Source organism: Eptesicus fuscus, chromosome 1 (assembly GCF_027574615.1).
Source record: "Eptesicus fuscus isolate TK198812 chromosome 1, DD_ASM_mEF_20220401, whole genome shotgun sequence".
Lineage (NCBI taxonomy): Eukaryota > Metazoa > Chordata > Mammalia > Chiroptera > Vespertilionidae > Eptesicus > Eptesicus fuscus.
This window is the reverse complement of record NC_072473.1, coordinates 41,404,722-41,419,275: the sequence shown is the minus strand read 5'-3', so window position 1 is coordinate 41,419,275 and position 14,554 is coordinate 41,404,722. Positions and strand designations below refer to the sequence as shown.

The following is a 14,554-nucleotide window of genomic DNA, read 5'->3' as shown; positions in this document are numbered from 1 at the left end:
TGTGGGCAAAGTTCTTTTGAGCCTCAGTTTTCTGGTCTATAAAATGGGCTTAACTGTAAAGTCTCAGGATTGGTGGGTATAAGAATTCATACCTGAAGGATGTGAAAAGTGCCATATAAAATATTGAACTGTTTTGCTGCTGTTTGGATTGTTGAGTTCATCCAGGTCATGATTACATATAGTTTGGAGGTAACCCAGGAGCTTGTCTTCATTTTATTTCTCTACTATTTTCCCCTGCCTTTTTTTTTTTCAACCAGTATTGTCTCCATTTTACAGATGGGGATACTGAGGCTCAGAGAAGGAAGGGACAGCCTAAGGATACAGGATTAGGTAGTGGTGGATTTGGGACTAGAAGTCATGTATTCAGACTCTGTTCAGTGTTCTTTCTATGGCCCCAAGCTACCACACAGTGGATTCCATTACTAAAGGAAGCTGCTGGTAGCAGCTTAAGTTAATATAGGATGTCCCAAAAAATTGTACACACACACTTTGAAAAATTATAAAGATAGTGTTTATTAAAATACATTTCATTTTCAAAATTGAGCTCTTAGTTGTTAAAGTGTATATATATTTTTGGGACACCCTGTATATGTAAAAACTTAGATTTGTCTCTGACACATAACAAGGAAAGGGGGCTCTTTGGGGCCCTGTCTTCTACAGCAGAGTCCTGCTTTCCCAGGAGAGGCACTCCAACTGACCCCTCATCCTTTCCATAGCAGTGAAATGTTCCACTCTTCTTCTGCATGTGGGAAGCAGTGAAATGTTGGAGAAGATGCTAAGTTGTTGTGAGAGGGAATTGTGATTCTTGTTTAAGCCACTTCAGGAGGATCCCTGGAGACCCTTGATCCACCTTGGCCATTTGCACCACCTTACAGCTTTCAGGGTACAGAAGCCCTTTGTGGCTGACCTGGCTAAAGGGTTAGGCCAAAAGGTATCTAAGAAAATGTTGATAGCATTTGTCTGTGAAATGTTATTCTAACACTTGTGAGATAAGATAGTGAAAATCTAAGAACCAAAGCAGAGAGAGTCCCTTGAAACCATCTGGGCTGACTCTCATCTATGGACATTAAAACCCGTTTGGGATGCCTTTTTCTCCTTTACTATGTTCTTGTATAGCACAGATTCTCAAGCTGGGCCAGATTTCCTGGAACCTTTCTAGCTTAATTTTGTTTGTTTTTCCCCAGCCCCAGGAGAGGAATGGGTAGTCATACTGAGATGAAGTGGTAAGAGGAAGGAGATGGAAGACTCTGTGAAACTCAGACCTTGAGTGCTAGGCATTAGGGAAGGCTTTTTGTGTCATTCTCTATCGGTCCTGCTGCTAATACATTATTTTCCTATAGCCTGCTCATTAGCTGTGAGAGTCTAACCCAGTTTGTTGCTGTTTTCACTTGCACTGCTTAAAACCTGTAGAATGACTATAGTACTGGCCTTTCTGGGGGAATTAGACAATGAATATTAGGGTTGAGGAAACTGGAAGATAGAGGGAGAGAGATACCTTCTATTCAAGTTTGAGAGACCAGAAAGTTGTATAGGGAAGGGGTTGCCACCAAAGCCCTGCCAAGAAGCCGCCACACAGTTTTCCTCAGCTCTCTGGACCCCAAACACCTCATTTTAAAATAGTTTATTTTTGAATAGGAAATACATTCACATGGCTCAAAATTCAGAAAGTACAAGAGGGTGCACAGTGAAAAGACTTTCAGCCCCTACCCTCTAGCCTCTCAGTTTCCTCTGCAAAGACGACTATTGAGTCCTTTTAGAGAAATGTTCTATGGATATATAAGTATATAGGCATACCTCAGAGATATTGTGGGTTCAATTTCAGAGCACAATAAAGCAAATATCACAATAAAGTGAGTCACGTGAATTGTTTTAGTTTCCCATTGCATATAACAGTTATGTTTACATTATATAGTATATTAAGTGTGCATAGCATTGTCTTAAAAACTATGTACATATCTTAATTAAAAATTACCTTACTGCTAAAACTGCAAAACATCACCTGAGCCTTCAGCAAATCACAATATTATTGCTGATGGATAGTCTTGCCTTGATGTTGATGGCTATTGACTGATCAGGGTGGTAGTTATTGAAGGTGAGGGTGGCTATGATAATTCTTAAAATAAGACAACAATGAAGTTTGTCACATTGATTGACTCTTCTTCTCACAATTTCTCTGTAGCATGTAATGTTTGGTATCATTTTACCTACAGTAGAACTTCTTTCAAAATTGGAGTCAATCTTCTCAACCCTGATGCTGCTTTTCTAGGCTTATGTAATATTTTAAATCCTATGTTATCATTTCAGCAATCATCACACATCTTTACCAGGAGTAGATTCTATCTCAAAAAAGCCCTTCAATGTGTAAAAAAATGCAATATCTGCAAAGCAAAATAAATTGAAGCACAATAAAATGAGGTATGCCCGTATATGAATATAGTCTTCTTGCTCTTTTATGTGGATACACACACACACACACACACACACACACACACACACACACACACACACTGTTCTATAACTATACCTTGGAAATTCTTTGACCCTGTGGGGGTGAGGATGTGCTGTGCAGAACAGAGGTTGAGAGCACTGATTCTAGAGTAAAACTACCTGGGTTTTTATTCTGTCCCTGTGTGACCTTCAGCAATTACTTAATCTCTCTGAATTTTGGTTTCCTTATTTTTTTTTAAATGGTGATTAAATAAATTAGTACATTTAAAAACTTAGATTTGTCTCAGACAGTAAGTATTCAGTAAATGTTAGCTATATTTTATTGTTAGCGGGGCAAAACTATTCGACTGTGTGTCAGAAGATCTGGGTTCTCTTCTGGCCTCGGCTCCTGGGATAGCTGAGTGACTTCCTTTGTTCAAGCTCATTTCCTTATCTTTAAAATGTAAGATCTCATCCTTACTCTGCTTATCTCCCAGAGTTGCTGGGACAATCCAGTGAGCTAATGAATGTGAAAGCGTCTTAGAAACTATAATGTGCTGCACATGGAAGGAGTGTTGCTTAATCTTTTCATAGAAGCTACTTAGGATAGCTTGAACCCAATGGCTAGAACTGGGTAGAGAAGGAAGTCCCCTTTTTTTCTGTCAGTGGAACCCAGAGGACATTTTTGTACTGGAGTTCTAGTCTGGGTGGAGGTATCCTATCGCAAAAATTTGAAATAGTCAACTTCTGTCTATCGACCTTTCTAATCACCCCATTCCTCTCTCATCTTCCTTGTTTCCACGTCTTTTTTTACTCCCCTCTGTCTCTTGTCAAAACCTACTTTTACAAGCAAGGCATCAGCATCTGTCAAAAATGACCCCATCTTTCCATTTGAGATAACCTAGTGTAACTAGCTCAAAGTGGAGCCAGATCTGCCCAAGTTTATACTGCAAATAAGTAACCAAACCAGGCCTGAAGCCCATGCTTCCCATCCTAGTTTTTTCACTAGCATTTGCATTTTAGTGTGAATTTGAATTTCCTTAGCAAAGAAGCTAGTAGTGAGAGAGATCCTGGAATTGTCTCTACTTACCCTTCATACTGAGGTTTTCTTACCCCTTAATTTCCAGAGTCAGACTTGTTTGGGGTCCTGAGGTAAGGGAGAGGGATGTGCTGGTTGTAATATTGAAGGGATGACTTCTGTAGAGCAGAGGGAAGAAGGAGCACCAGAAAATGTCTAAAATAGTGACCTTCAAAGTGAAACTCCAGGAGAAAATATTGGAAGGTTTTATATTTTAAATTGTTAAACTCAGTATTTAACTTATATTTTGTGGAGATTTTTGTAACACATACTATATTAGTAGCATTTAGATACTAGGTAGGTGTTCATATTTTTTTAGCCAATTGACAATTTTTAATAAAAAATAATTGACATCTATCCTTCTAAAAGACTGTAGGTGTGGCTTCTAATCTTGGCTCTGCTGCTGACTAGCTTGCCATATTAGGCAACTTCTCCTCACCAGAGCCTTAGTTTTCTTATTTATAAATTGTTAGACTGAACTAGATGTGCTAGGTTTTGGTTCTCCAATCCTAACCTTCTCTGAGCATAAGAATGTACTTTCTTTCAGGTTCCTGAGCCTGAGTCAGAGTCCAAAAGAATAGGTTCATCCCTAGCACCTTACTGGATGCTTTGTCCTTCAGTCAGCTGTCCTGGGTCCCTCCTTTCCCCTCCTCTTCTCTCCCCTCCCTTTCTCTTTCCTCTCCTTCTCCCACCTTTTCCACATAGCCAAGACAGTCAGACACTCTCTTACATAAGCCTGTCTGACCTACTTGAAGTTCTTTTGTTAAAAGCACAACCAGTTTTCCTGTAGATACAGACCTGATGCCAACCCTCCAGGGCCCTGAGGTTGTGTCTGATTTTGCTTCTCTTGCATCCTTTCTGGCAGCCTAGGTTTAGATGCAGCATCCTTCTCTCTGCGTCTTTAGTGACACAGTCTGAAGGGAAGCCAGCTCAGCCAGTTTCAATCACCAGGGGCCTGATCCAGTAGCTGCTCACTGAACACCCCTCATCCACTATTTACCATGTCTTTTGAGAAACCAGGACTGTGATTTTGTGAGAACAACAGTATCCCACATCTGAACAGGAAACACTGCTGACAGGGACCAGAGGCACTTTTAAGTGCCTTGGCAAATGTCTTTTCTCTCATAGTGAGCCAACAGGCAGAGGGAAATCAGTAGGCCACTGGAAAACATCTACTTTCTGATTAAATACAGATTTCTTCTTTGGGCTGTATGGACTCCCTGGGAGACAATTAGATTCTCTTTGGAAATTTATACAGAGGCTCAAAGTCTTTTTTTTTTTTGAAAGGCTCAAAGTCTTTGTGAGCCTGTGTCCTAGATGGGCATGCTCAGTAGACTTCAAGGTGGTTTAACTTGATTGAGACATATTTATTTCTTCTGTCTCTTCTCAGGATACAGGTCACAGTGCCCCTGACTAATTGCTGTTCCTGTTCTAACCACCAGATGGCCACATTTAAAGACAACTTAGAGAACCATTAGTTCCAACCTATCTTTTTCTCTGCTCTTCTCCCCACCTACAGCCCTCCTTCCCTTACAAGATTTTAACACGACATCTGTCAAATGGTTTAAAAAATGACTTTCCCTTTTCTGTCTGCCTTGCCCACCCACCCTCTGGCTGTGGTGTCGATGACTGCAGAACTATGTATGTGGGAGGCACGGAGGACAGATTCTTCATGTAGTTTTAGTCCCCTCCTCCTACTCTTCTATAAACCTAGAGAAGCACCACCCCCGCCCCTTCCCAGGAAACTTCAATCTGGCCTTCAAGTAACAGTCCAGGAAAAGTTAAGGCTCCCAGGGCTGGTTCCTGTGGAACCACAGGAAGAAATTCAAGAACCCAGGTCCAAGGCCCAAGATGGAGTCACCTAAGGAATTTGGCACTTTTTGAACCTCTGTCTCTCCTCTAGGCTTCTCCTGGCCATCTCTCAAAGTATGACAGCAACAAGAAATCCCAATGGGTGCCTGAAACTTAGTATCCGAAGCAAGTCCAAGAAGAAGGCCATGATGCCCAAGGCAGGAACATTTTGGTGATAGGTCCCAAGCTGGCTCAAGAGACAGGTATAGGTTAGGACAACCTCGAACTTGGGATGGCATACTTCTGACTCAATTCATGGAGAGAAAATTGCTAAGTCATTTTATGTTTTGTTTTACTAATAGTTTGTCTCTTAGAATATTGGAGGCTGACTTGGGAAGATTGAACATAGCTCTAGAAAATGGCTTCTAAATTGTTGCATAGAGAGATGCTACAAAAATTTCCATTAGGACCACTGAGAACCTCAGTGCTAAATGTCAGGGTGGGGGCAGGAGTGGGTATAAACAGAGCAGTTTCAGATAGCCTCTCAAGGCAGACTGGGAAAATCCTCCTGATCAACTATAATTCCTCAGCCTGCCTGGAACTTGACACACTTGACACAGGAAGATGATGCCAGGAAACAGTTTCAGAGATTCTGATTTCTTCTGAATGGTCCAGTGCAGTAAGAAGAAATTCTTATACTTCAAACTCCAGCTGTAGCAATTTTAAGACTCTTTCAGTATGATGTATAATTCATAATCATTTGGGCTACTTGTCAAAAATGTTGGGGTGATTTTTGAGCAGGAAATCTGTGGACCACACATTGAGAAACTTGTGTAATGGCTCAGTGCCACCTGGGTGATGCCAAAAGATCCCAGAACAGCTTAACAGAAACTCCTATTTCCAAGATGTGGAAATGTAAGCTGATGTTGACCAACCTGGGAGCTGCTCTAATGTGTGGTCATGGTTGGTGGTCCAGAAATATGTCTTCTTTCTGGTCTATGCAATCCTTGGCTCACTTGGCTGTATTTTTCTCTAAAGGATTTGTTCCTTCAACAAGAACAAACTCTTAACTATATGAAATTTATGGCAACAGCTGGGTCTCACCTCAGAACTTCTTGGTCTACTATGTTGAGCTAGTGGCTGAAATTTTATACCAGAAGAGTCCATTGCCGAGGGACAGAATAAGCAAGCAATTTCCCTGATATGTCTGTTCACTGTTATAGCTGAGATTACCTTGTAACTTCCTTTGAAAGAGGTATAGAAGATGTGTCATCCTTTGTTATTAGCCTGTAATGAATGAGAAATGTATTGGATGCTTCCTACCTTATGACACTTGTCTAGGTTTCCCAACCTTTTAGGTCCCGGCAGGTGTTAGCTGGTTTGTGACCAAAGTCAGGTGACAATTTTAAATAAAAAATTAAAAACATATTGTCCTCCAGATCAGATGGTCTGTCCTGCTTTTGCTGAGCCTGATCTGCATATAGACTCACCTGTCAACTTTCCATGTCAAACCTGTCCAGCTGCATTTAATGTATTTCAGGTGTGGCTGAACTCAATAGTAGATCTTTCATTTCATTAAAGTGAAAAATTGCTGATAATGTGACACTGCAGGAAGCTGATGCCTAATAACTCCCAAATCACATGCCCAAACTAGGAAAAAGATTATGTCATGAAAAAGATGATTTTTGTGTACTTCCTTCCAGTATAGTCATAATCACCATCACTTGAATGCATTAATTATTCTGCTTAGAAATGAAATTATTTAGTTATGGGCCATAGTAACACCCAGATTTAAACTGAAACCAGCCTGGGAAAAGAAAGTCATAGGGAAAAGAAAAAGCAATTCTTGTGATTTTTACTTTTAATATTCGTCGTGCGGTTTGTCTTAGCTGGCATCTGTTCTCTTTTCCCTTATGACCATTGAGCACCTGTGCAACTCTTCCACAAAAATCAGCCCACCCCAAGAGTCATCTGGCCATAAAACCTACCAACAAGAAATTGGCCCTTAGGCCACCTAGTACATGTTATGTAAACAATTTCCTTGGCCCCATAGACTATGCTGCAATCTTACAGGCATGTTAACTCTGTTGCTGTGATCTGCCTCACATCTTGCCTAGTTTTAAGACTCAGGTTGTAAAACTTTAGATTGATGTTAAAAACAATGCTGTGTTTTATGGATTAAGTGATGTTTTAGATGTACTGTTCATAAGTGTACATTCTGGTTGTTTGGACAATAACACTTTGGTTGCCAATTTAAATAACTCCCATTTGTCTTATTTTCTTCTTATCTAGATAGAAATTAGTGAAAGAGGCAAAAAGAGAGAGGATATAAGTGAGAGTCACCAGGGAAGAGATTAAGGATCAAGATCACATAGGTAGGAAGAGGCAGCCTAACTCTAGTGTCCCTACAGTTAACCATGGCTATGGGCATGCCTTTATCAGAGGTACAGAGGTAGGAATGCATCTGCTTTTGCAAGAGACTAAGTTTGGTCAGAGTGGAAGGTCCCTGCCATGTTCAAGACAAGAGTTGGATCCACAGCCAGGGCTAGATTAAGGATAGCTTTGAGAGATTGACAATAGGGAGCTATTGAAGCTTTTTGAGCCTTTATAGTGGTACAAGCAAAGAAGTTTTGAGAAATGCATAACTAAGGAGTAACTTGAGGATGAGAGAGACCTGTGGGCAGCAGGAAGGTGGGAGGCAACTTAAGGGCCAAGCCTAGGATGGGGCATTGGAAATGAAGATAAAAGATCATATGAGAAGGGAGTGAGGGAGGGAAAGAGAGGTAAAAGAAGGAACACAGCAGGCCCAGAAGAGTTACCAGAAACAGGAAAAATTAGAAGAAGGAAAATGGTGGCATATGATGAGTTTAACATATATTTTATTGGAGGTGATAGCAGGCCATGCAGTGAAATGTGGAGCAGGCAGTTAGAAATATGGGACTAGAGGTGACTGAGAGCAGATGTCATGAAAAAGATGATTTCTCTGAGGAGCTACATGGAGAAAACAAAGAGCCAAGATCCCTGTTGATTTTTGAATGAGGCAGTCAAGGGCTAAAGTTGAAAACCCATTCCTCAGTTTCCCAGCCAGTCTAACTGGCCTGTGCTTTAATGTGTCACTAGCAATGCCTTAGTGGGACTCAGGAGGAGGCTAGCCAGCTCCAAGTTTTCATTTTCCTGAGCAGAGAACAGTAAAACCATCCTATGGAGCATGTAGGAGGGTGAAAAGAAATAAGCTGCTATAATGACATTTTTGTCTTTGCAAAGCTGAAGTATTAGCCTCAATAGAAAGCCAGAACTGGAACGTACCTGAGAGGTCATTTCTGTGGTTCACATCTGTAACTTTAATGATAAACTGATACTGGTAAAGAGACCTAAGATCATTCAGTGAGTTATTTGCAGAGTTTCTTCCAATAGCCAGTTTTTGTTGTATACCCTGGTAACTCCTAGAAGTTGTTTTAACAGCCTGGCTCACAACTTTCCAGAAATGTTGTTCTTGAACACTTTGGGCAAGATAGAGTCTGTTTACAAGGCTGTATTAAAAAGACATCTGGTTTATTCATGGAAGAGCATAAAACCCCAGCCTATTTTGTATGTGCTTAAAGGTAATGAAGGAATGGATTTTGCCTTTGTCCATGCCTACCTGTTGATAGAGGGTACCTTCTGAGGAGATGGGGGCAGGCACCAACTGAAGAAAAACAGAGAGTCAAAACCCCCTCATGTCCCTCATTGTCCTTCTGTGAAACTTCTCATGGCAATTGGCACATTTGCTATTCTTCACAAAACAATATTTTTTTCTTTTTTAACCTTTTCACCTTCTGCTGCTTGCCATTAAAACTCTCATATTTCTGGCAGCCACCCAAGCTAATTAAATAAGTATTTGGGGTTGGTATTGTTCAGCTGGAGGGCAAGAAGAAGAAGAGGAAGACAAGTGGTATGGCTCTGGAAAACTGGGTAGAGGCTGTCACCTCAGATTTTTTTTCTGAGTTGGCAAGGCCTGGCATTTGGAATGCTCCTTACATGACCCCAAATCCTTTATTTCAGACATACCAACCACTGAGAAAGACATTATAGACAGGCAGGGAACCAAACTTATGGGGTGGCATGGGGATCACTATGAAGAATGAGATATCAGGAAAGGCAAGGGTAAAGCCTAGATTAGTATGTCCATGAGTGGGGGTGGGGGGTAATTGGGGGATAAGGACACATATGTAATACTTTAATCAATGAAGAAATTAAAAAATAAATAAAATAAAAGAAAGAATGTCCCTAACCAGCAGCACCTGGGAAGTGGTTTGAAATGCAATTCTCAAGCCCCACTTCATAACTATTAAATCAAGGATGCATGGGGCCTAGCAGTCTATATTAACAAGCCCTCAAGGTGGTTGAGAACTGTTGTAGGCCATTCACAGGTCTCCCTGGAAAGAAAAACCAGCTGGGAGCCCTCTACCTTCTTGATAGGCAGTGTAGAGGATTTGCAAAAGCGAAGCTATAGGGTAAGTTCCACTAGAGATTCAAATCTGCTCCACCACCTACTTGGTGGGTGACTGTGAGCTACTTGGATAACCTTACAAGTTATCTTCAGCAAAAATTGGGGTGCTAATGCATACCTCAGACACAGTTACAGAGATTGAGATCAGAAAAGAGCTGGATATAAACCAGTTTGACTTGTTAAGCAATGCCTGGCATGTTTTCAACAAATATTGTTCTCTCTCTCCCTTCTTCCCTTTCTTCCTCCCTGTTTTACTTATTTTCTCCCTTCTTCCTGTCTTCTTTCCTTCCTCCTGAAAGGGCCCACTGGCCACTCCAAGTTAGCTGTAGATGCATGCCTTGTTGATCAGGAACCAGCCTTAGAGGTCAAATTCTGAATGCCTCCAGGGTATGGTGATCATATTTCCAGGTTAAAAGTCAGGGTTCATGGATCTGATAACATATTATATCTTTTTAGAATCAATGGGATAGAATATTTGAAATTACCATTGTTTGGGAAAATCTAAATAAAAAGGAATAAGAGCGCATTCCTTCTTTATGAATTATATTATGACTCTTCTCCCTCCCCATCTTTTTATTCATATCCAAAAGTGTCTTTGGTGTGGGATTGCAGAATACTGTGTGTCCCACTCACTAGAAAGTCTGAGCAAGAACCAACTTATATTTGGTGCTGCACCTGAAATATCCTAGGAATTGGGAATTATTTTGTTAGAAGTCACAACAGCGCTGTCCCAAGGCTCAGAGCCATTTGGGTACCTTCCTGGAGTAACCCAGTTGTACCTCCAGGCTTTATGTTGGGCTTGTAGGCTGAAGGGGTTGGAACAGATGGGGAATTTGGGCTTTGAGTTAGGAGAGGGATATAAACTAGTTTAAAAAATAAAGCATTTAACCCCTGACTTAATTACTCCCAAATGGCCTTTTTTTGGCTTTTCTCTCTTATATTTTGTACCATTTGATAATTTGATCAGCTCCTGCTGCTTGAAACTCTTGACCTTGGCTTTTGTGAGATTGTATTCCTTGGCATTCTAATTATGTGGTGACAGCTCTATTTAGTTTTGTTTCTCTGGATATTCTTCTTATCCTTACCTCCCATTGTTGTTGTTGCCCTAGGTTTCTGGCCTTCTTTCTAAGCATTTTCTTCCAGGGCAATCTTCCTTGGTTTCCACAATTTCTTCTGGGCCATGGACTCCTAAACCTGTATAGCTATTTACTATAACCTCTCTTGATCTTGAAACCTATCTGCATATCTTGCTGGCCCCTACATTCAACATATTTAAGAGAATATTTGTCATCTTTCTCCCCCTCCTAAGCTAGCATTGTAGAGTAACTTACCCTCATGTTTTAATGATCATGTTTAGGATTGAACCCCCCCCCCCACACACACACACACACACACATCAAATCAATTTTGACCACCTCATTTTCCTAAAGCTAGATTTAAGAACCTTCAGACAGACTCAAGCCCACCTTTTCAGCCATTCTTCCACCCCCAACTGCCCTTCTCCAGCCCTTTTTAAACTTCACTACATTTGCCATCAAAGCTCACATAGTCCTCACCTCTGAGACTTTAATGTCATTCCTCTGCCTCAAATACCCTTCCTGTTCCCTTTTGTATCTTTTATAATCCTACTCATTTTTAAAGCCTATATTAAGTGCCTCTCAACACTTCTAGAGTCCAGTAAGCACATATGATCCTTCCTTCCTCTGAAATCTTGAACTAGACCAGCATATATAAGCTTTGTACTAGTCACTGGACATCCAGCACTCAGTTCACCCTGTCTATAATTCTGCCTGTGAGGCAGGTATTGTACTTTTTTGTATTCCAATTACATGCTAAACATTTATTTTGGTTTGTTTTTCTGGCTTCTTGTCTGTTCCTCATCTCCCTTTGTCACTGCTGCTTTCTAAAGTAGCAAAGCCCAGAAATTGAAGCCAGGTTTACCTGCCTTTAATGACTTCTGCATATTCCTTGAAGGGCATTCACTGATGGTACTCAAAGGGCCGTTGACATTAGTTAAGGACTATGGCTGAATCACAGTAAGTACAGCCCTATACCCAGTGGAAGCTCACTGATTGAGAATTGGATGATAAATGGATAAGCAGAGAAAAGTGCTTATTTGTGGGAAAAAAAGTGTAGCAAGTTAAAAATCAATCCTGTACACACATACACACACACACACACACACACACACACACACACACACACAAAGAGATTTAAAACCAATTTCTAGCCCCAATTTAGTTTACTTTTAAAAGAACTCAAAGGATGGGCGGGGGTCATCACCTTACTCCTGCTTATATATGTGACTAGAGAGCACAGGTGCCCTATACACCTAGCATCTCTTTCTGGGTTAATCCTCCTCTCATGATATGAACACAGATCTGTCAATTCTTGATTCAATGTTTTACAGCTCATGAAATAAGTGAAGATATAGAATTATTCCCATTTAATAGGTGAATAAACTGAGACCCAGAGGAAGCATAATTTATAAGAGCAGAAACTCTAGAACTAGAGTGTGTCTGCATTTTAATTATGGCTTCAATACCTATTGACTGTGTAAGTGTGAGCAAATTACTTAACCTCTCTGAGCTTTAGTTTTTTCATCTGTAAGATAGTAATAATATTAGTATCTCCTCAAAGGTGTATAAAGTGCTTAGAATAGAGTCTGACCTATTACTAGTAAGTACTTTTATATCAGCTAATTTTATCATCATTATTATTATACCTTTAGCAAGAAGTAGAGCAAGGTCTTAAATCTGGGTGATTTTTTTTCTACCTCTTCTATATATGGTGTTATGTTGGGGCAAAATAGGTCCAGAAAGCTGGCCATCTGATGACCATAAGCAAGTCACATCTGCTATAGTATACCTGATTTACAAAATGAGGGCTTATGGGTAATGATCTTTAAAGTGCTGTATAGTTCTGACTATCATTGATTCCAAGTAGGTCTTAACAACAGGTTTGCCCATTGGTTTGTGGCCACTGGGTACTGGATTGGCTTGACCAGGGCATAACTGGGCTGTGTGACCTGAGGGCCCAGACAAGTCAACTGGACTAAATGGCTATAAGAGTGAGACAACTGCTCCTGGGAAAAACCAAGCATGGAGTCCCTAATAAGAAAAGTCCACTGTAGAAAGAGCATAAACAGTGGAATCAACCAGATCTGGGCCTAGGGGTCCTCAAACAGTACCACAGATAGCATCCTGAGCAGGGTTTTGGTAACTGATGCTAATATATTCTTTTGACCTTTGGTAAAAAGCCAAGGGTGTAGCTTTAAACCACAAACCTTCATGATGCTCTGAGTTGGTGTTATATATGCTTATAGAGACTTCTCTGTAAGGATTTACTTTATTGAGGCCAGTGATCAGCAATTCTCCACTGAGACGAGAACAAGAAGAAATTGACTTCTAGTGTAGTTGGAGAAAAGCAAGTTCAACATAAAAATAAATCTCCTCATAGGTAGTAGCATCATTAAAGGTGGCTGTTCAACTCTCTTTGTTTGGGTTCTTTAAGAATAGGAGCCATCTGATTTATGATATTATGGATGGAGTTCTATGAATTCAGTATAGCTACTTAGTAAACATTGATAGTCCAGTATGATGGGTTATAAGACTCCATAATTTATTGCTTGTGTGATTAGCCAAAGGGCCAGGCCTCCTCTTTGAACCCGTTTCTTCATCTTTAAATATGGAAACAGCTCATTCAGGAAGGATCAAGTGATGCAATAGATTTGAAAACACTTTGTAAACAGTAAATCATGAGGTACTTGAAAGGTGGTGCTATAAAAGGTCCTATTGGAAATCTCTTTTACATTCATGCTGAGGAGCTCCCCCATACCTTACCTTCTCTGGAAGGCACAATAGCTAGAAACTTGAGCAATGAAGGATGCACCAGGCAGGAGCTGACCAATAGTGTTATTTTCTGGCTGGTATGTTGGAAGGTAGACCTGTGTGACAGGATGTATGTTCCATATCCTGTCTCTGTTGTCTTTGAACTGTTTTTCAAGAGCCATGTTGCCTTGGGAAATTAGTCCTTCCTCAAAGCAGACTGATGAAAAAGGTGACTGCTAGAGGAAGTGTTCAGCTATTCATTGCTGGGGAGAGAGTATTTGAGTCCTTTGCCTGACAGGCCATATGTTCTCTATTCTGGAATCTGTTTCTGCAAATGCCAGGGAGACTCACGGCCCATGCTGGCAGGAACCAGTTAGGGAAAAAAGAGAACAAATAATACAGTGGTCAGGATGGTAGCCAGAAAGAGGCAGACTATTTCCCTAACCCATCCTCATTATTGTGCTTAGATGAGTGTCGTGAACATGTTCATGTGTGTGTTCATGTGGCAGAGAAATAGATGTCTGCCTGATGCTGTGTGGAGCCCAGTCCTAATGACCACAAAGTTTAATGACCAGTGTTAGGGTCTGTTTACAACCCCAGCCTTGCTGGGTGACCCTGAGCTCACACCTTAACTTCCTCTGGCTCAGTTTTGCCATCTATCAAATGCAGAAATCAACCTACACCTCTCTATGTATATCATAGGGTGGTTGTACAAATCACTGAGTGAATCTGTGCCAAAGTTGAGTTTCTTTGGAGCAAGTCATCACAGAAAGCCATATTCTTTCACACCCATGACCTCTCTGATGGTATCATGTGTGGGTGGCAACCAGGAGGCTGCAGGACTGGGGCCCATTGTATGTGAGGAATGCCATAGTCTGTAACCTCTGGGGGTGGGATACAGTGGTGTTAAAAATGTACCACCAACTCTCAGTTGGTCAG

The 14,554-nt window shown here is 40.9% G+C and overlaps 1 protein-coding gene across 2 annotated transcripts in view; it reads left to right on the top strand.

Moving 5' to 3' along the window:
• The first annotated feature begins 6,622 nt into the window (after positions 1–6,622).
• ARHGEF9 (Cdc42 guanine nucleotide exchange factor 9) overlaps positions 6,623–14,554 on the top strand; it is a 187,921-nt gene continuing 179,989 nt past the window's right edge. For both annotated transcript variants that reach the window (XM_054716181.1, XM_054716177.1), the window contains exon 1: positions 6,623–6,631. In XM_054716181.1, the coding sequence (XP_054572156.1) occupies positions 6,623–6,631 (9 nt within the window). The remainder of the gene's footprint in view (positions 6,632–14,554) is intronic.